The 22,565-nt window shown below is 44.3% G+C and overlaps 1 protein-coding gene across 1 annotated transcript in view; it reads left to right on the top strand.

Moving 5' to 3' along the window:
- The window catches only part of ABCA4 (ATP binding cassette subfamily A member 4), a 124,355-nt gene that overhangs the window by 54,616 nt on the left and 47,174 nt on the right, over nt 1–22,565 (top strand). Inside the window, exons 11-22 of the mRNA XM_025052022.1 lie at nt 1,372–1,577; nt 2,175–2,351; nt 4,268–4,487; nt 7,548–7,769; nt 9,617–9,821; nt 13,021–13,086; nt 15,579–15,668; nt 17,422–17,596; nt 19,398–19,529; nt 20,487–20,626; nt 21,123–21,260; nt 22,329–22,522. Of these exons, the coding sequence (XP_024907790.1) occupies nt 1,372–1,577; nt 2,175–2,351; nt 4,268–4,487; nt 7,548–7,769; nt 9,617–9,821; nt 13,021–13,086; nt 15,579–15,668; nt 17,422–17,596; nt 19,398–19,529; nt 20,487–20,626; nt 21,123–21,260; nt 22,329–22,522 (1,965 nt within the window). The remainder of the gene's footprint in view (nt 1–1,371; nt 1,578–2,174; nt 2,352–4,267; nt 4,488–7,547; nt 7,770–9,616; nt 9,822–13,020; nt 13,087–15,578; nt 15,669–17,421; nt 17,597–19,397; nt 19,530–20,486; nt 20,627–21,122; nt 21,261–22,328; nt 22,523–22,565) is intronic.

Below are 22,565 nucleotides of genomic sequence, written 5' to 3'. Positions count from 1 at the left end.
CACCACTCAGCTCTGTTCACCTCTGCGCTTCTCTGAGAAATATTCGATAAAATGCTGATGTGTTGGCCCTGCCACTCGAGCATCTGTTTTCATTGGAGTGGGGCCTGACTGCAGGTGTCTTTTTAAAGCTCTCCAGTGGCTCTGAAGTACAGCCAAGGACCAGAACCATGGCTCTATTTTTGCAGATCTCCAGACACTCCACATACTGTTCCCTGTGCCTGAGCAGACCTTTCCCCTGCTCTCCTCTCATAGGCTAATTCCTGCTCATCTTCATCCTACTCAGGAGTCTCTTCCTCCAGGCAGTCTTTCGGGACCCCTGCAGGTAGACTTAGCTACATTTCTCCACTGGGGACCCAGACTACCCCGGGCTTGCTTTCATCAGAACTCTATCATTCTGTATTATGATTTTGGGTTTACTCAAACACTCTCCATCACTAGATCTTGAATTTCTTTCAGGAAGAGATTTTTTATCTTTCCTCCTTGTATCTCTGGAGCGAAGCAGGCTGTGGCACATTCTAGGATCTTAGTAAGTGTTCGGTGAACAAATTAATCAGGACAAGGCCATCTGACCTCTGATGAGTTACATTCTAAGAAAGAAACATCGACACAAAAACCTTAGTGGATTATTGGAACAAGAACAGATCCAAATACAATATAATACCTTGACAAATCTATAAAAGTGGATAACCCCTAATACTCAAATTAAAAGAAATTCTTAGTTTTGTTCTTTTGTTGGTAGTGGGTTTTTTTTTTTTTTTCTCTTCCAGGGGAGAGAAAAAAAGACACATTAGGAAATTCCTCCTTTAGTAGCATTACCTGTCATAAAGTTATGATTGGAAATGATTCTCTTACTAACTCATTTTGGCCCTCTATTATTTTCTTTCTTCTTCCTTGCTCTTCCCTCAGCTGGCCATCTTGGTTTGTTTGCAGAGAGGCAGGAAGGTTCACTGTTTCTCTCTGTCTTTAAAACTCTTTTATCAGCGGGCTTTCTGATCTTCAAGGCAGCCTGTGTTCAATGTGACCCCACTCCCTTGACTCCCTGTGCTGGGGAGTGAGAGCTGTGAGTATTTTTGTCATTTTGACGACTTGCATATTTGAACGGCCTTGGACAGCCTGATAGTATGGGCCTCACTAAATCTGCAGGATTTAAAGCAAGTCAGCATTTCCTAGTCTCCTTTCACCCGTAAATCTAGACACATTGAAAAATTGACACCAGACTCCCAACTTAAGCAAACAGTACGTTTATAGGTCCCCTCGCATTTGACCCATCCCCTGGGGCAACAGCCCTTACTTATCCTCTTCTCTTTACTGCAGTTGAGTCTTTGCAGTTGGTGTTCCTCAAACTCTCTCAACCTTTGTGATTATCTGCAGTGCTTGATCCTGGACAAGTTTGAAAGCTACGATGATGAAATCCAGCTCACACAACGAGCCCTGTCTCTGCTGGAGGAAAACAGGTTCTGGGCTGGTGTGGTGTTCCCTGACATGTACCCCTGGACCAGCTCCCTACCACCGCACGTGAAGTACAAGATCCGAATGGATATAGATGTGGTGGAGAAAACCAACAAGATCAAAGACAGGTGATGTTTCAGGCAATCTCAGAAGGCCCTGGGCATCCCTGGGGATGTATGAGGCAAGGAGAGGGGCCACCCTTCTCCTCCTAGGGCAGGAAAGACATTTAGAAAGGCATAGAAACACTTTGGTAATCAGTCGGTGAGACCAGGAGAGCTCAGCTGCCTTGTCATCACACCCTCAACTCAGCACTTGTCTCTGGCTGGTCTTTGTGCATCTTGGAGATAGAAACCTCCAGGGACTAAATTATCTTCACATAAGAGATTCTGCAAATAATGTTTCTCCAAAGTCACGGAGAAATTACGTTTGGGACCGAGTAATGGTTTGAGACTGACTCAGCCTCTGTATCAGTAAAATTAAATAAGAGGGAATAAGAAATTCTGTAAAGCTCAAAGTAGAGTCCTTGAATGAAATCAATTACAAGTCACATTGTGGCTAGTATTCATAACTAAATTTAAACTGTGAACTAGAAAATAGAGTCGGATAACTTGGAAAAGATTAAAAGTTTCAAGAGAATGAGTTCTGAGTCACCTTGTGCTTATGAAGTGTGTGCGAGCTGTCCATTCCCATTCACATCTCTGTCCCTCCCTCCGGTTTCTTCTTAGGTACTGGGATTCTGGTCCCCGAGCTGATCCCGTGGAAGATTTCCGATACATCTGGGGAGGATTTGCCTATCTGCAGGACATGGTTGAACAGGGGATCACGAAGAGTCAGGTTGGGGCCGAGGTTCCGGTTGGAATCTACCTCCAGCAGATGCCTTACCCTTGCTTCGTGGATGACTCGTGAGTGGGAGGCTTCCAATCCTGCCCCTCAACAAGTTAATTGAGTGCTCCCCAGGCTTCAGTCTCTTTGGAGAGAAACCCAGGGACTGAGACCAGCTTGGGGAAAACGGAGCTCTGACTGAGAAGTCTGCTTCGCCCGGGCTCTAGGCAGGGCCAGGTGGGCAAGCGAAGTGGCAGGGAGAAAGGAGTTTTTGCTGTGGGTGGAAAAGGGAAGGTAAAAATTGAAGCAAGGGGAGTGAGGTTAGGGGAGGGGACAAAGGCTTTTTAAATTTCCACTACGTAGTGTGTTTGGTATGTGGAAAGGTTCTGGTCAGAGTGTTTGCCCAACGATTGCCAAATCAGCAAACGAGGACTCTGCATCACAAGTAGGCCCGGTTCTTAGGAGCCTCAGAATAAGGCAGCTCATTCCCTAATTAACATTCTCATGATGTATGCTTAATGAAAAGGTAGAGGAATGTGTTGGATGAGCTCAGGCCTTCCCTCCCTATCCACCCCCATCCCCAGGCCTGAACATTTATTGACCAGTAGCAAGCTAAGCAAGTAGCCTACTGTTTTCTGAATGTTCATTTGGAGGGTGGTAGAGAGAGGGACAGAGAGACAGAGGGGCCTGGGAGGGCTCATTTACCATGGCTGATGGGGGCAGAAGTGCTCCCAGGAGAGTGGTGGAAACCTAGAATGGCTTAGGAATTCAACACCTAGAAAAAAACTGGGAAATTCACCACAGTGTACATGTCTGTCTGCGGGGTTCAGGGAGGAGAGAAACATGCACAGCCTGAAGAAAAGAAGGGTCAAATTGCCAGCTGGCAAAACAGTAAAATAAAGCCCAGTATGGACACAGGAAACTCTCTCTCAACATCCTCGTCCAATTGGTTCTCCTTCCTGGGCTCTACAGGAAACTAAAGGGATAGATAGCAGCGGCTGTTCTGCAGTCAGTTTGGGTTTGGACAATAGGCACAGATGGAAAGAGGAGCCAGAGGCCAAAGCCCAGTTCCACTTTTAGGATCAGAACAGGAGCGGCTGGCAGGGAACTGGGCTCAGTGGTAAGGAGCGGCAGAGGGAACTCTGGCTATTCAGTGTGTGAGAGCCCTCTGGTGGCAGGTCCCAAGGTGCAGGCCTTCTGAATTCATGGTTCTCTCTCTAGGGCCATCTTGAGTGAAACCTTCCCACACTATAATTGGGCTCTTCCTGTGACACTCAACAGTTTTTAATAGATGATAATTCCAAAGGCTTTACCAGCACGTCAAGCTGGTAAACATGTATAAAGTTCCCAGTAAAATAATTCTAGATGATCCAATCTGCCCCACTTGCTGGAATGGGAATCCATAGATTTACTCCGCAGGTACACGGATGGTGAATGGAATCAGTGGCTATCCGATCACTGATTGATGTACTGATGGCCTTCAGAAAATGCCACACTGGTTAGTTATTTTTTGCCTCATCCAGCATAACTGGGGTTGATCCTCCAGGGTGCTACACTGGCTGCCCCCTCGGAGATCCCAATTATTGATCTCACCACCACCAGTTTCCCTCGTGGTCTACCTTTTTGAACTTCAGTTAACATACGTTTACCTACTCCAGTCACATGCCACATCAAGTCTGCTGTCCTTTCCTGAGAGATCTTACAAATAGGTATATACTGTGTAGCATACATAGTATGATTTTATTTAGACATTTTACTCATAGAGCATTCATCTGGGATAACCAAAAAGCTACCATCTTGTTCCAAGTGAAAAGTAATCCTTCAGGGCAAAGTGCAATGTATTAAAAGATTCAAGCCCATTAGATGCCCAGTGGAGGTTTTTCTGCCTTTCCCTTTGCCTTAGCTTTGTTCTCTACACATTCATTCAATAAACATTTACTCTACATCTACCAGGCACGGGGCATACTACCATTCTGCTTCTCTCCTCTTACTACAGTTTTATGATCATCCTGAACAGCTTCTCTGTCTTCATGGTGCTGGCCTGGATCTACTCAGTCTCCATGACTGTAAAGAGCATCGTCTTAGAGAAGGAGTTGAGACTGAAGGAGACTTTGAAAAATCAGGGTGTCTCCAACACAGTGATTTGGTGTACTTGGTTCCTGGACAGCTTCTCTATCATGTCAATGAGCATCTTCCTCCTGACAATATTCATCATGGTAAGCCAGATGGAGAAAGCCCAGAAAATCTTGAATAGTTTTGTTTCTCTTACCTTTCCCTCTGTTAATGAACTTGTGCCTGGATTAGGAGCCTGGCCACTAAGGATAGCATGATATGTAGCTGCCCAGCCATTTCAGCCAAAGTGGGAGATACTCGGAGAGACAAAGTCTCCCCCACGGTGCTGCTGTATCATAGCATCTTCTCTATTCCCACTTCCTGCCCAGGGAACCACAGTCTACATAGATTACCCAACCCCTTTCCATGAAGTCTCTGGAGAGGCTGCTATTCGCAGTACCCAGCATAGGGTGATTGTATGTGCAAATGGTTCTTTCTTTACAAACATGGAAGAAATGAGTGTCTTCTTGGGATTACTGTTCCAACCACCAGCTGGGGTAAGAATGTGGAAAGCCTTTTCAGTGTATTGGGAGAGGAGACCAGGACTGTTTATTAATTATCTTCATGGTCTCACCACTCATGGCTTGACCACTGAACATTCTGCTGCCTGAAGAATCTCCAAGACCTCTCTGTTTCCAAGAATGGAATTTGGAGTCTATCCTTTCTCAGTGATGGGAGTTTTACAGCCTCAGACAGCATGCACAAGCCCATCCTCTGCAAACTTGCAGCTTCCTCACAAGCTAGACTTGGAAATAAGACATTATTTCGTTATTTCACAATTACTCAGATTTTACACTGCTATCCTTTGTTTTTAGTTCCTTGACAGTAGATGACTTTTTGTACTTGTTAAATGATAAATGATAAATTTAGGTAGTTTTGATATTTATTTGATGGGATTTGGTATAAGTTTTAGACTTCGGGCTTTACAACTCCTGATACAGTGTCGCCAAGCTTGTTCTGTCTCTTTACCATCATCTATTAAGTGACCCTTTGCACTAGGCATCACGTGTGCTGACCCAGAGATTCTGGTTAAATATGTGACATGCATGTTGGACCATCTCTAGTGCCTATCTGACCCAGGAATGGTCCATCATATCCTGTCCAACTAACACGTATCTGTTTAAACCAAATCTTTCCCCTTCTCTTTGCAGTAAAATGTACTAAGTCCGAGGGCTTTTGATTTTAGTGTTGCACTGTGATCCAGTGCTAGACCCTTTCAAAACCAATGATGATGTGGAGGTCATTCTGCTCAACCTGACCCAACCCAGATGCGGCTTTAAATATGCTAAGGGTCCCAGAGCTCCACAGAGATGAGGGGAGAAGCCGAGTACCTTGTCTTCCTCTAAGGGTTTCTTGTTCCTTCCCATCCTTCAGTCTGATACTTTCCTACTACCAAGACATCTGTGTCCTCAGAACTAAAGAAGTCAAAATGCATGAACATCGGAGTTACTCAAAATGCATAAACATGCACAACATTTTACAATGGCCATGACACTCGTTGCTGACAAATGACATTGATATCTCCTTTCCTAAGAATGAGCATTAGGACTTCAAAGCTTTTAGGACGTGAGGTAAAGAATGTTCACCAAGAATTTCTTGTACAAAAGGGTTTCTCCTTGTGGGAACCAGAACATTGTTCTAGTAATGACGGAAACAGAGCTTTCCACACCAAAATAGGATTTTCCTTTGAATGACGCTCCCATTTTTCCCTTGTCCTTCCTTCCCACCTCAACTGTGCAGGAAAGAAGCTGGAAGCTGATACAATGGGAAGGTTCCCTTGTTATTCAAGCTATTGAGAACAAAAAGAAAAGTGGTCCTTAGAGAAAGCCAAGGACACTGAAATTGTTGGGTCTGTCAAGTGGATTTCATCTCTGCTTTAAGTCAATAAGAAATTATACACCCCTAGAGGTTTGGAGGACTTTGCTTTGAACTGAGATTAGGAATTGATTTTATTCTTCCGAGAATAGTAACAACCATCTTTAAATTCTTCTAGCCAAAAGTCACAGGTTCAGTTGTGGACTTGCTTTTATTGAGTTGCGTGTGATTAAGGAAAAGGAATGAGCTTTCCAGGGTGATATGGAGACTTCTTTGCACAAAATCAGAAGTTCTGAGTCTTAATCATTATTTAAATTTCTTCAAAGTTTGGTTCTAGTCAAGCATGGCTCTCTCCCACTTCTCTTCAACGTTTGTTTTATTCTGTTTTTTAATCTGTTCTATCAGTGCTCAGCTGACATGAGAGCATGAATGGAGGAGAAATGGTAGCAATAGCAGATAAGCAGCACATTTGTTCTTCTCAACTCAAAAACACCCAGGACAGATAGTGCTAATTGGTCTTTCTTTTTGACTAAGAACCGAGTGCTGCAGGGCACCATAACTAATTAATTCGAACCAATTCAAGAGATGAACCTTATTTGTAGCTTTATGTTTCCAAGAAAAGGTGACCTATATGTATCTGGAGTTATGTGCAAAGGGTAAAAATCCTCATAGGATGCCTTAGCAAAGGAGAACCAAGAAGGTCTAATCAAGTCAAACATCTTAATTTATTCTATAATGTCATTTGGCTGCAGCTCTTTAAAAATAACTAGTTTGGTCCTATTTCCTACATAGCCAAAGTGATTGAATCATGAGTTAATGTGAAAGACACTGAGTATTACTGGATTCTATGAAATGTATTTGTATGATATAATAGAATAGGGGATTAATATACTTCCAAGTGATATGGATTAATTACTGATATTCTGACTTACATGAGTGGCAAATCTCAGAATACAAGCACAAATGATTGAGTCAGCAGGCCAGGCCCCAGCTTGTTGGGTGGTCTCCCATCTCCCTTTTTTGTTACTCATCTATTCAGTATATCCCAGAGCTGTTGATTCTATAAGACCTGCTATGCAGATTTTTCTCCTCTACTCAAATTCCACCAAGGATTTGCTTACATAATAATTACTTGGTACTAATAATGCATTACTGTCCTAGAGAAAATGACATTCATAGGATTTAAATATGGAAATTTAGGCACCAGCAACAGACTGGTAGGAAAGATCTCTCTGGAGCAGAAGGCTTCTGAGGGCCCCAGAATCACTGCACAGAGGTCACCTCCTGAGAGGGATGGTGTCCTGGATGTGAGTGGAAATTACTGACTCAAGTCTCCTCTTTGGTTTCAGCATGGGAGGATCCTACATTATAGCAACCCATTCATCCTCTTCCTGTTCCTGTTGGCTTTCTCCACCGCTACGATCATGCAGTGCTTCCTGCTCAGCACCTTCTTCTCCAGAGCCAGCCTGGCAGCAGCCTGCAGTGGTGTCATCTACTTCACCCTTTACCTGCCTCACATTCTCTGCTTCGCCTGGCAGGACCGAATGACGGCCGATCTCAAGATGGCTGTGGTGAGGGACCTTGGGCTCACCCCTGGTGCCTGATACAATTCCTCTGAGGGGTCTGTAGCATTCTGAGAGGACTGGCCCACCCTCTGAAGGACTCCTTTTGGCTCGAAGGGACATAAAGTTTAAAGGCATAGGGGCAAAAGTGGAAGTGACCTGACAGTTCCTCTTCACCAAACCAGCTTGATTAGTCTGCCCTAGGAAGTCATCGAACACCAGTTCAGCTCATAGATCCCTTTGTGTATTCACAAGAGGAAAACATCAGGCTTATTTCACTCAGTTTTCTTTTCCTAGTGTTTGAGAACACTCAGAAAGAAGAGAGCTTGCCCCACTAACTGTTCTGTCCAGAAAGATGTTTCCATGAATTAAAAGTTTTTGCTTCTCTCCAAAAGAACTTCAGCTGGAGCAGCTCTGCAAATGTCCTTAACATGCTCTACCAGCGCACACAGAAAGGGGTGCAGAAATGAGCCAGTTCAGAGTCAGGCCCCCTTGCCCAGAGAGGTGTCCGGAAACTGACTTTTGATTGCCTGAGACACTTCTTGGTTTATGATTCCCAAACACCACTGTCTTTTTCTCTAATTGTTTTCAGATAGACCATTCTACCCTCTCATTAACCAGGCTAAAGAGCTTCTGGGCCCTGAAGTTTTTCTTTTCTCCAGAATCTCCCTGCCCACAGTTCTCCGTGTGGTGGAATAGAGAGAGAACTACCACCTGCTTCTCGTTGGGGAAAGAGCTGAGGTCAAAGTTGTTCTCATAATTCAGACTTATTTGGCTTCAGAGCTGCCAGGGCATCTGCCTTTTATTTTTCATGTTAAATAATAAACTAATTATTGCTATTTACAGCATCCAATTTTCTAAAATGATCACCATGGTCTAGTAGCAAGAAATCCTTCTGACTCAGCCTGAGGGCACAGCTGGACAATCTTGGTATCTGGGTAGATGGTCAGTACTTTGGGTGTGTAGATCCACCAGGAAGCTATCGTTCTGACCACCATGTGGACCAGGGCTAGGCTGAGATTTTTTAAATGTTTTTTGTGAATATGTAGCCAAAGAATCCCTTCTTTTTGCAGAGAGACACTCTGAACCCCACCTTGGGTCCACCAGACTATGGGGAGGCCTTTGAGCAAAAGAAATGGGTATAGCTCATCCCTCTGCTTGTGCTTATGTGCTTCCTGTCAGGTCAGGGGCCATCCATGAGGACTTGGCTGGGGAACTTCCCTTTCAGACATCTTTTTGTACACTATCTTTTCAGTTGACTTGTGTTCTCTATAGAGAACCTAAGAAAATGATGGACCCCAGTCTGGAGATGAGAAAAGATGACAGTTGATGTAATCTGAGGTTCTTCTGGTTTCTTTGACAGACTCAGGGGCTCATGAGACCATCCCCTGCCTGACCCTCTAGCCTACCCTAGGAAACTAATGACTTTGCAGACCCTTCTAAAGGGATTCTCACAAAACAATTCAAGTTAGATTTTTTGTTCTACCAAGAACTTTGTGATCTTGAGAAAGAGGTAGGAAGAAAGGGGGAAAGGGAGTAAACACGAGGACCTTTGGTCCTTCAGTGTGTTATGCTGTGTTGTATTTGTCTTCTTCATTACAGAACTTGTTTCATTGAACAGGTGAGAGGGGTGGCTCACTGGGTGGTGGGCAGGGGTCTCTGAGACCTGAAAGGCATTCCTAGAATTCTCGTACTGTGGGTAGGACTGCTGTAATCCCTCCCTGGGGTGGCTTTACACCTGAATGTAATGTAGACCCTCTTTTGGCCCTCGTCCCTACCTCCTGAGCATCTAGGTGCTATTGGGTTGGGGAAGAAACCCTCTGCTCATCTCGTACACCCTCTTTGCCCCACTGCAGAGCCTGCTGTCTCCTGTGGCATTTGGGTTTGGCACTGAGTACCTGGCTCGCTTTGAGGAGCAAGGCCTGGGGCTGCAGTGGAGCAATATTGGGAATAGTCCCATGGAAGGGGATGAATTCAGTTTCCTGATGTCCATGAAGATGATGCTTCTCGATGCTGCTCTGTATGGCTTTCTTGCCTGGTACCTTGACCAGGTGTTTCCAGGTAAGTGTCCATCTTCATAGGGTAGAGGTATTTGGGTTCCTCAGATCCCCAGCCCTCTCTCTTTCATCTAGTTTAAATCTCATAATTGCTTTCTAAGCTCTTTCAATCTGTGGATTTCAAACTAAAATCCAAGAGTCAAAAATCTTTCAATGAATTCTGTTGGCTGCACATTAGAAATAGATCCAGAATCTGATCCCTTGTCACCACCTTTACACAGCCTTTTCAATCCAAGCCCCCTTCTTCCACTATCACCTCCTACCTAGACTGTTCTCCCCACTGTATTCAGAGATCCTTTCAGAATCTAGCTCAGATAGCGTCAACCTTCTGTTCAAGTCCCTCCAGTAGCTTTTCCTCTTGTTCAGAATAAAATCCATTCCCCAATCCTGGCCTACAAAATGCTTCATTATTGGCCTCCAATTATCTTTCTCATCTCCTCTCCCCCAATGTTTCTCTGCTCCAGCCATACCAGCCTCCTTCCTGACAGTTCATTTCCTCCTCAGGACCTTTGCACCAGCTGTTCTCACTGCCTAGAGCATGTTTCTACACATAGACACACACAAACACACACACACATCATAGACTTGTTCTCTCACTTTGTTCAGATCTCTGTTCAAATATCATCCTATTGCTGGGATTTTTCCAAACTGAAAATATCTAAATATCTATCCCTATATAAATAACATTCTTTTAGTGTTCCTGTCCCTTATCCTATTTTTTTTTTTAAATCACCATCTGACGTGATATTTCTTTAAGTGTTTGTTTATTAACTCTCTATGCCTTGTAAAATCTGAGCCCATAAGATCAGGCCCATGGTCTGTTTTGTTCATTGTTATAGTCTCAGTACCCAAAAGAGTGCCTGACTTTTGGTGGATAAATAACTGATTAATCTGCGGCACAAAAACATCAACTCTTGAATAAAAATCAGCTGCTTGCACACTTTTGTATTCGCTTTGTAGAAACCAGATTTTCCTTCAAATTAGTCTTTCCTGGTAGCTAGCGAAGTTCCACCTCCATCTGAGTGGTCTCCAAGTCAACCAACAGCCACTGTGTGCTATGGCATCCACAGCCTTGCTCTCGATGCTGTGGTCAGGGGAGCGTAAGGCTGGCCCTGGTCCCTGGGAAGCGATGAACTCACAGCTCTCAGCTCATCTCAGGGCAGCTTTTGCTGGAAGAAATATATAGGCAGCAAGCCTGGAATAGGAAAAAGATCCCAATGCTGAGTCAAGAAGCCTGGGTTTGGATTGTAGCTGTGCGACTATATCAGTTTCCTAGGATTGCCATAACAAAGTACCACAAACCGTGTGGTTTAAAACAATAGACATTATCTCACAGTTCCAGAGGCTAGAAGTCCAAAGTCAGCAGAGCCGTACTTCCTCTGAACGCTTTAAGGGAGGATCCTTCCTTGCCTCTGCCTAGCTTCTGGTGGTTTTTCAGTAATCTTTGGCATTCCTTGGATTGTAGATGTGTCACTCCAATCCTCCATCTTTACGTGGCATTCTCCCTGTGTCTGGCCATCTTCACGTGGTCATCTTGTTAGAACACCAGTCATACTGGGTTAGGGAGGGGCCCATTCTACTCGTGTGACTTAATCTCAACTAATCACATCTGCAATGACTCTATTTCCAAAAAAAGCTAAAATTCTGATGTCCCTGGGGTTAGGACACCGTTGTCTTTTTTTTTTTTTTTTTGATACCAAATACATCATTTTTTCCAACACCAACCAATTCTCCCATATCAACTGGTAACCAATGATTCAATTCAATTCTGACAATAACTACCCAGAATTAGTGCAAACCCCACAAGTTCAGTCCCATAAGACTACTCTCACCTTACATGCCAGCCTCAAATGTGGTGTCCAGCCTACTCATACTTTTGTTTGGCTGACTGAAAATTCAGCGGTTCTCACATCCCCCCTCAGGTTCAATAACTCACTCGAACAACTCACAGAACTCGGGAAAGTGGTCTACTTACAATTACCACTTTATAATAAGGAATACTACTCAAGAACAGCCAAATGGAAGAGATGCATTGGGCACAGTACAGGAACATCCCTACCCTCCCCAGGTGCAGGACCCACCCAGCAAAGTTCAAGATTTTTAGGAGCTCTGTGCCAGAAACTGAGGACAAAGACCAAGTATATTTTGTACTCTACCACAGACCTCAACATGTCATTTTTTTGAGAGGGGAGGGGTGGTGAACACATTTCAACCCCTAACAGTGACTTTGAACAGTACATTTGACCTTTCTCAGCCTCAGTTTTTTCTATCTTACTGGGCCATTAGATGGAGATATAATAAGTGAAAATTAGTTGGACTGAGAATTAAATTTGTACATAACATAATTCAAGAGCTTTACGTTAGCCAAGCTAAAACTTTGCTTTGTTCAACAACTATTTACTGAGCAGCACTTATGTGTTAGGCTCAGCACCAAGTTCTGGCAAAAGAGGGGAGGGAAAGACAGACCCAGGTCTGCCCTTACGGAGATTACAGTCTAGCAGGGGCCATGAAACACGGGCTAACTATTAAATAAGCAAAGACAGTGTTCTCACAAAATCAACATTTCACAGGTGGAAAAGCTGGCTAAGAGAACTGGACTAGAAATTTGGGAGTCTTTTCCTTGAAACCCAGAGGATTCCAGCAGGTGGGGTAGTTAGATCAGTGGTATTAGAATCAGATTACCTGTGTTATAATTTAGGCATCTCTGTTTAATTAGCTGTTACCTTGGGAGATGATTCAAACTCAATGTGCCTCACTTTCCTTATCCACATGAATACTACTACTACCTATCTTCTAGACTTGTTTTTGAGGATTAAAGTGTTTGACGCATGGAAAGCACAGTAATACACAGAAAGAGCATCTAACAAATGTTAATGATTATCATCATTATTAACATCTGGTAATTGTTGAAAAAGGCATGATTAAATTCTTTAATAAAATGTTGTCTTAGAAAAGTGATGTCAGACAAGATCATCAGTCTTAGTATTGCTGGTTCCACCTGAAAAACATGACCTTTTAGATTAAAATATTTTGGAAAGAATAGTCTTTATGGTATCCCATGGGTCACTGTTTAATGGCTTCTGAACTATAAATATCTATAGTGACAGTTTAAGGTTCAGATAGGTAAATTCTAGATATCATAGACCTGGGATAAGGCAGAATGACTTAGGCTTTTTCTGTTTATTTTTCTGTTTATTTTTTAGGGGACTATGGAACCCCACTTCCTTGGTATTTCCTACTCCAAGAGTCCTATTGGCTTGGCGGCGAAGGTGAGTTTTTAAAAATTAAAACATTTTTTAAATTCCCAAAACTTTAATGTTTAAAACTAGCTTCTTTGGCTACGCATGGGATATATGTGGGCTATAGATTTGGCTCTTATGTCTGATTACTCCTCTGCCTCTTGGGAGCTCGGCCACCATACAGCCTCCGGGAACCTACATTTTGTGAGTAGCCGGGCCAGGGCGAGGGTCTGAGCATTGATAACCCCTGTGTCCTATACAGCTTAAGCTCAGTGGATTAAATTGCCCTAGTAAAAGGAAGCCAAACCACTTCAGGGTTCGAATGACTTTTGCAGCTTCTCAATTTAAAGCAAAGAGATACACAGAATCCTAAAGGAATCTTTGCATTTATCTTCTGCCTCCTCTTCTGTTTTTTTATTCCTCTCCACCTTTTCAAAATGTAAACTAATGTATCCTCTGAAGGTAAGGACCCAGCCAGAGGCTGGGACAGAACTGTGGTCTTCATGGCAAATTCTCCCAGGCTCTCCTAGCTTTGAGCTTTATGGTGCTTGGGGAAGAGAGCTAAAAGGGCATTTGTCCAGAATGCATCTTAGATAAAATTTACCTTTCCTACTAAATAGGACAAGAGGCTGAGGGAGAGTTCTAGAAGTGGGAGAAAACCACAGATTCTTCTGTGAAGTGTGAGAAGGCAGAGAAATTCCTGACCTGAGACCCAGGGACTCTCCTGAAGCTGGGAGGTTCAGGCAACAAAGGAAATACTTTCCAATCTGTTCGTTCCTCGTCTACCTGCTTTTTTCTTTGTATCATTGGGCTGGGGCCAGGATTTATCCTTTAAGCATGAAGATAGATGTTTGTTTTCTCTAGAGGATTAACCCAGGGCCTTCAATAGGCTTGGGTGGGTTCGGGTATTTTTTGCCTTCTCTTTCTTTTTTTTTTTTTTTTTAATGATTTAAACAAATAGCACTTCAACAGCTTAGTACTTTTCCATTAAGTTGGTTTGCCATGTCTATTTATAAACTTTTGAATTTCTTCTATAATAAAGTTATAATCCATCATAAATGGGAATTTTCAACACAGGAGTATATTCCTTGTGGGCATTTTTTCCCTCTATAATCTCAGCAGATACTCTGCCTCTCAAAAAAATATCTTAAGACAAATGTGTTCCTTCAAAAATGAATCACATATTTTTGCCAACAGAAGCCAAATATTTTTCACCTGCCTCACAGGCTAGACTGAAATAGATTCCTAAATTTCTATAAAATCAGAAAAGAGCTGAGTTTCTCCGCCTAACCCCTCCTTTCACAGACGAAGAAGTGGAGCCCAAGATTCACCCAGTGTCTGACCAATTTCCCACTCGTCACGTGGGACAAAATCTGGAACCGGGACCCATATTTCCTGATAAAGAACTCACTTCAATGACTAAACTATTTAGAAGAATTTTTCTCCCTGCTATGTTATTACACATTATTACAGTATGATGGCTAATAAAGTGATCAAAAGAGTTGTAGGCAATAGATTTAAAAATCCTTCAGGAAGCATAAGTGGAAGTGCTGGAGGTGACGGGTCCCTGACCACTAGGCTTGTTACTTTCTGCACCAGCACACCTCCTACAAATCTACAGAGGGTGGCGTGGACAGAGAGGAGCCCTGGCTGGCTGCTGCATTAAAAACTCACCCTACTCAAGTGGGTGCGCTTGACACCAGAGCCTTTAAATGCCTAGTGACAGTGATTTCCTCCTGCCCTGCTGTCCTCTCTGGCTGGCTTACTCTCCTGCTTCTCTTCCTCTTCCAAGATGTCCTGATGTCCTTTTAAACCAATGCCAAGGTTACCAAAAAATGTCTATGTGTGTGTGTGTGTGTATGCGTGCGTGTGTTTGTGTGTAGGTGTGGTTGTGGTGTGTGAGAGTATACGTGAGTGTGAAAATACGTGTGTGTGTGTGTTTATACTATACTTCACAATTTGTGCAAGCCTAGACCTCAACCAGGCTCAACTCTGATGTTAATCTCAAAATATTTGAATGTTCACAAAAGTAGATTTCTCAGGTAAATCATTTCTCGATCTGTAAATTAAGCTGGCTGTCCATATATCACTTTGAACGGACTTTGAAATGTTTAGGATTGGAGTGATAAGTACTATTGGTAAGCTAAAAGAAATTAACCCACTTCAAATTCAATCCTGGTTTTGTGAAATTTTTTAAAATCACAATTTCTGACATTGTGGCCCCCTCCTGGCACTGAAACTCCCGTTACAAAACTCCCTCTGGGCTCAGCCAAGGTCACACAATCTGGCCTGCTGGGGGCACCGCCGGCCACTTTCAGAACCTCACAGACCCACAGGTCAGAGGTTGGCAGGGCCGTGCTTGAGGCTGGTCCCTGGGAATGCTGACTTGGCCTTTCGAGGGAACTGTGTTTTCCAGTTACAGTAGGAAACCCTACTGCCCCCTTTCTGCCCTCCTTTCCTGCCTTTACTGATTCACAGTTCTCACCAGGAGAGTAACAGTGGCTTCTAATTAATTGGTGCAGGGTGTTCAACCAGACAAGAAAGGGCCCTGGAAAAGACGGAACCCATAACAGAGGAAATGGAGGACCCGGAACACCCGGAAGGAATATATGGTAAAAACCTCAGTAAATAGCACAGAGGCAGAGAAAAGGCCCAGGATGCTACAAAGGGCCCGAGCAAAATACCTCAGGACTGGGGTGAAATGGAACCCAGGAAACTGACTCTCTCTGTTGACAGGGATTAAACCTGATAGTTTCTCTAGGGTCCAGCTGCACGTGTGTAGAATGAATGGTCCAGCCAGACATTAACGCATATTTCCTGGAGAAAGCAGATACCAAGTATATGATGCATTTGTGACCTTGTTAGGCAAATCTCAAGTGAGTTGTACAAATGTGCTGACTTCCGAGGATTTAGCAAGAACAATAACTTGGGTCACTGGGACTTAAGGAGGATGTGAGCTATAAGGAAAGACAAAAATAAATGCTTCTATGTACAGGGGAAAGAGAGTATAGTATTGCTGACTTCACTTCACTTGTGACTTACAAATCTAGAAGCCCATTCATTCAAGCCATCAAAAGCCTTTCCTAACCATGGAGCTTACCTACTGATTCCTGAACTGAGGAACAAGGTTTGCAAATGTTTCTCTGGCCTTGTTTTCCTTACCTTCTCTCTTGAATCAGTTCTGTATTTCTCCCCATGTTCTCCATTCCTGAAGCATATGCATCTCTCTGAGGATGCTAAGATGCTCTTGCTATCCTCACCCTGCGTTTAGAGAAGCAGCCTGGCCTCTGGACTTTGCCAATGTTGCATGAGGGGGTCCAGCCTCTGTGTCTCTGGCCCACTCCAGGTGTCATTTCACAAAGCTGAGGTCAGCGACCGGCAGCTCTGCAGAGAGGTGGTTTGCAGCCAGCAGTGTCTCTGGGAGGACCCTCCTCCCAGTGTGGAATTCCAAGGCCGAAATCAGGAGGCTGGGTCTGGTCCCAACTCATTCACAGGCAAGGCCAGGAGGCACAGAGAGAAGCATTGGGATTTTTTTTTGCATGGGAGTACATACTCAGAACTATAATATTAAGACAACAAATCAAGTAGTGCTGTGTAGGGGAACTAGAGCAGGGAGAGGTGGGAGGCCAGGGAAAGGTGGACACCATGGTAATGAGAGCCTGCAGTGGAGGGGACTGTGGGGACAGAAAAGTAAAGGGGTTGAGTTTGAGGGACAGTGATGAGGAAGAGTAAACTGTCCTACCCGCTTAATTGGAGAAACTCTGGAATCTGAGGAGCAGATTCAAAGGTTTGAGCCAAAGTGACTAGAAGAATGATGGCTCCACATATGGACATGAGGGAGTCTAAAGGAAAGTGTTTGGGAAGGAAGATGAAGGGCTCGAGCGGCTACCAGAAATCCATGAAGAAATACCTCACAGACTACTGAAAATGAAGGCCTGGGTCCGAAGATCGAGCTTGGGGCCAACTCTCCATATAGACAGTGAATGCACACTGCGTTTGAGTTCCAGCTCTGCCACTCACGAACCTCATGATCTTGATTGGACACTTGATATCTCTGTGTCTTAGGTTTCCTCACCTAGAGAAATAGGCTTAATAGTATCTACCCCATAGAGCTGTTAAAAGGGTGAAATGAGATAATCTGTATAAAGCGCCCGCAATAGTACCTGACACATAGTAACTGCTCAACAGATGTTAGGTACTATTACTATTACCATTATTATCCTGTAGTCATCCGGACAAAGGTCATAGCTGAAGCTATGGGGGCAGGTGAAATTATAGGCAAAACACAGGATCTAAAGAAAGGATTTTGGAGAACTTGTACATTTAGAAGTCATATTTACCTCATGTTCATTTTTTCCCTCCAAGACTCCTTCTTTGAACGTGAGCTTCCAGGCTCGGTTCCTGGGGTATGTGTGAAGAATCTGGTAAAGGTTTTTGAGCCCTACGGCAGGCCAGCTGTGGACCGTCTTAACATTACCTTCTATGAGAACCAGATCACCGCATTCCTTGGTCACAACGGAGCAGGGAAAACCACCACCTTGTGAGTCTTCAGGAAAAGAGGATGGATTGCCACTTCATTCTGTCATTTCCTGGCACTATCCTTTTTCTATTAGCTGTAGTCTACCCTTTCCCACTGAATTTTAGTGACAAAAATGTGCTCTATATTTGTGTCTCAGGAATGAGTAAAGCGTGCTGCAGTATTCAATGCTCACTCACATATATTGTTTCATTTGATTCTCACAAGAAGTCGGAGAGGGAGTTGCAGTACATTTATTGCCCGCCTTGTGTGCCAGGGAAGTGGACATCCAGAGAGCTGCAGTGACCTTCCCGAGGCCCCAAGTCATAATGGTTCAGTGGGGGCAAGAGGCAGGTCCTCCCACAATTGTTTCTGGTCTCTGACATTGGGAGCCCATCCTCCCGCCCCCATCCCACCTCTCCAGCATTACTGTCACTGATGGAGGTGGTAAAGTCTTGGTCATCACTGCCATATGCCCTCAGTCTATAAAATTCTACTTATTTTCAGAGAGTACTCCTTTTCCTACCTGTGAGAGTTGGCGGTAGTTCTAGAGAAAAGGGTGCAGTCTCTAGAGAACTAACAGCCTGGTGACTGAAGGCCAAGTTCAGGGAAGATGAAGGCATACACTGCTCAGCTCAGGAAGCTCCCTCACTTTTCTAAGGGACTTGGGCGCCAGCTGCTGAGAAGGAGAATACAGACGGCTAGGGTTCTCCAAGGAGCAGCTGAGGCAGCCCTCTCGAGGAGCAGGGAACCCATGTGACACGCAGGCTCAAGTCCTTTGGCTCCTTTCAGAGCCTCAGGAAGGAACGGCAGTGCACGCCCTGCGCTGGAATGTTCTCTGAGGGCGGGTTGGTGTGAATGGAATGTGGGGCTGGCGCCATTCTATTTGGTTCTGTTTCCCTCTAGTGGTTCATCAACAGAAATGTCAGCTTCTAAGTACAAATTCGGAGAGCCTGAGATTGTATCTGAACTCAGGGACAGAGCTGGGTGGAGCAGCACTAGATCCATCTCATTTCTCTCCTTTTTAACTAATATGGTCAGAAGGCCTGAAGCTCCATCCAAGACCCCTGGTTTTCTCACGGGCAAACATACTACTTCATCGACTGCTGAAATGCAACTTCCCCGGGAGGTTGAAATACAATGTTTAATAAAAATAATATTTTTGAATTTTACTTTAAACGGGCACTGTGCTGTTTCTTAAGTATTAAACTCATTTCGTTCTCACAACAACCCCATGAGGTGAGAATTATTATTTCTCATTTTATAAAAAAAAAGAAGAAGAAGAAGAAAAAAACCAGCATAGCTACTGGGCTCCTTATGTTCTGGATCCAAAGATGATATTGTTGCTGGTAATTCTCATGCCTGGCTTCAATCAATTCATTGACAAGTACATATTGAGTGCCTGGGCTTCTCATTAAGACCCTTCCTCAAAACTTTGTCATGGCGACATCAGGCAAAGCATTGACCCATGCACTGAACACCTTTTATTGAGTCTCGAGAGCACCAGGAATTGTGATGGCTGAGTTGGGGACGGATCTTCAGCTGTCAGTGAATGTTCTGCAGCAGGGAATCCTGGAGGCCCCTGGGTGCTTGCCTGGGAGCACGAGGAAATAAGTAGAAGCAGAGAAGGAAAGCAGATGTGCTCATCTGCATTATGGCCTGAGTGTGCACAGTGGTGCTAAGCCCTGTATGAGAAACTGTTGGTTCCCCGCAGCTAGTGATAGTTTGGGTTTGATTGGGCAGGAATCACTGTGAGAGTGGGGGCTGCCATCCCGAGGCGCTCCTAAAGGCCATCCTTTCTGCCACTGACTTCTGTGTTTGGCAGGTCCATCCTGACGGGTCTATTGCCGCCGACATCGGGGACCGTGCTCATTGGGGGAAAGGACATTGAAACCAGCCTGGATGCAGTACGGCAGAGCCTCGGCCTGTGTCCCCAGCACAACATCTTGTTCCACCAGTAAGTGGAAAGGGATTTGACACCTTCCCCAAGCCTTATCCTCAACCTGCCCCCTCAACACACATGCTCACTGGAGCCTACCTCAGGGATGCCAGCTCTCTGAGCAGGAGGTAATACTCTTGTTTGGTCTTCTTCAAGTTCAAGGTCCTTTGTCCTGCTTGCAAGGAGAGGTGTCCCTCAGAACATGGGACTGTGCCTGTGACACTCGCAAGAACTGAGGTCTCCCCTCTCAGAAGAGTAATGCCCCTTCTTTCTGACGGGGTGGCCAATCCTGGGGCCCCTTGCTCAGCCCCAAAGTACTCCCTCTCAGGGGCCAAGAGCAGAGACCATTGTTTCTTTTCCTCCTTAAGCCAGGCATTAAAAACCAACTTTTCAGGAGACTTTTAGTTGCTTTTTCCCCAAACTCTTATTTCTTGTCTAAAAAGTTGTATATAATCATTGAAGAAAGGAAGGAAGGAAACATGGTTTAAAAGAAGAAAATAAAGGTCACTTGTAATTTCATCACCCAGAGATAACCACTGTTAACACCTTGGTATATAATTTTTCAGAACTTTTTCTGTGTATGTGTAGATATACATATATACTTTAAAATTATAAAGGAGAGTAAAACCCTACATATAATTTTGTAACCTGCTATTTAAAAAAAAAAATGTGATTGCTTTTTTCACCTATCATGCACATATTTTTCATATCATTACATATTGTTCTATAAAATACTTTTTAAATGTTTATATACTATGCCATTGTATAAATGTACTATTTAAGCTGTCCCCTCTTATTAGATATTTTAACAGGGTCTTTTTTGTGTTTGTTTTATTTTTGTATTATAAACGACACCATGACAAACATCTTGATTGCTAAATCTTTGTGCTCATCCTTAGCTATTTTGTGTAAGGTAAATTGCTAGAGGTAGAGTTGCTGAGCCCCATTGTTTTTCTCATTGCTCCCTCCCCATAGCCTCACAGTGGCTGAACACATCCTGTTCTATGCCCAGCTGAAAGGGAAGTCCTGGGACGAGGCCCAGCTAGAGATGGAAGCCATGTTGGAAGACACAGGCCTCCATCACAAGAGGAATGAAGAAGCTCAGGATCTATCAGGTGCTCAGTGTTAGAAAAAGGCAGGGCTACAGATGGCACATCTATCGTTTCTCAATGCATAGGACAGAGAGAGAGAGAGTGTGTGTGTGTGTGTGTGTGTGTGTGTGTGTGTGTGTGTGTGTTTTCTTAGGCTTATAACAGGAGATCTCCAAAGAGTTGGAACACTTCTATAAAGTTCTTTTGAGCATCTAAGAGCAGATCCCTCTGGTTCATTTCCCACATAGAACATTGCAGCCTGGGCTGTATTTGTTCTGATGTTTACGTATGAACTAAAATAGGAGAACAGCCTTCAAAAGGTCTAATCCTAAGATGCAGGGCTTGCCTTTTCTGCATTTTAAAGAAGGTTTGAATGCTGTATAAACATCTAAGTAGGCAACATGGAACCACTGCCAGACTTAAGTTACCCCCCGCCCCCGCACTTATGTTGCCAGCCCTGGGCCTTTCTCATCCTGTCCTCCACAGCCCCTGTGACCCCCGCTCCCACCCATACTTCTAGGTGGCATGCAGAGGAAGCTGTCCGTTGCCATTGCCTTCGTGGGAGATGCCAAAGTGGTTGTTTTGGATGAGCCTACCTCTGGGGTGGACCCTTATTCAAGACGCTCGATCTGGGACCTGCTCCTGAAGTATCGCTCAGGTAATAGCCACTGCTCAGTGCCCTGTGCTCTCATTGAGGCTTTATCTGTGGTTCCCACTTTCTCACACCTGGCATTTTGCAAGTCAGTATAGCAACAGCCATAACTACACTTAAATGGAGCTTTGTCAGTGACTTGAGTGAATCTAAGTTCTAGTGGAAGCTCCCAGAGATTTTTACACAAATATAAGCAGGGTGTCACTGATGGAGCAGTCTACTTCCTATTTTTCTAGAAAGTTCTTTCAACTTGCAGCCCTTTTGCCTGGAACAATGGGTGCAGCTCTAGGTGCAATTCCCCTTTGACTAAATTACCTGTAAACACCTCAAGAAGCTCCATAGCCTTCAGATGACCATTCAGGACCAGGTGTGAGGGCGACGTGCCAGTATTCAGTGCTCCAGAATACTGCTGCAGATAGAAATGTCTCAAAATGAGACATTCCCTTCCCTCTCGTGGCACCGTCCAACCAGAGGGTGCAGATCCAGAAGGGACAGCAGGCAGAGCTGAGTGCGCATAAAGGTGGGAGTGTGGTTCAATCCTGTAGTCCATTTGCCATCTTGGAATCCTCATTAGCATTTTCTTTCCATGACATTTCCATTCTGGTGTAAAGAGCATGTTGGGTGTGTGTGTGTGTGTGTGTGTGTGTGTGTGTGTGTGTGTGTGCGCGCGTGTGTGTATGTATGTATGTATGTATGTATGTATGTGTGTGTGTGTGTGTGCTTTGCAAAGATTATAAGTGCAGTGCTTAGTGATCCAGAGACTATACATATATAGCTCGATAGGTGATGACTGACAATAATAAATATATTTCATATATGGTGACTTATTTGATCAGGGCCTGTGCCTGATGAAAAGATACTGTGTGTGACAGTGCTTTACCGCTTGCAGGATGCTATACGTAGCTAGCCATTGTCCTTATTATTCTAGTACTCTGAACTTTGCTGCAGAATACTCGTTTTTATTTCTTAACTCCTGGTTTTTGAACCCATGTGATGGGGAGGTTGCTGTACATCCTCTCCCATCCAGCCCGGCCCAGGCCTGCCCAGTGACTCCTCTGACTCCTGCCCTTGCAGGCAGGACCATCATCATGTCCACTCATCACATGGACGAGGCCGATCTCCTTGGGGACCGCATCGCCATAATTTCCCAGGGAAGGCTCTACTGCGCAGGCACCCCACTCTTCCTGAAGAATTGTTTTGGCACGGGCTTCTACTTAACCTTGGTGCGCAAAATGAAAAACATCCAGAGCCAGAAAACAGGCTGCAAGGTATACGTCTGCCTAAGGAAAGAGCTCATTCTGGGCGAGCAGG

The sequence above is a fragment of the Pteropus alecto genome, unplaced genomic scaffold (genome assembly GCF_000325575.1).
Source record: "Pteropus alecto unplaced genomic scaffold, ASM32557v1 scaffold25, whole genome shotgun sequence".
NCBI classification, from domain to species: Eukaryota; Metazoa; Chordata; class Mammalia; order Chiroptera; family Pteropodidae; genus Pteropus; species Pteropus alecto.
Note: the sequence above shows the minus strand (reverse complement) of the source record. Positions and strands in the feature narration are given on the sequence as shown.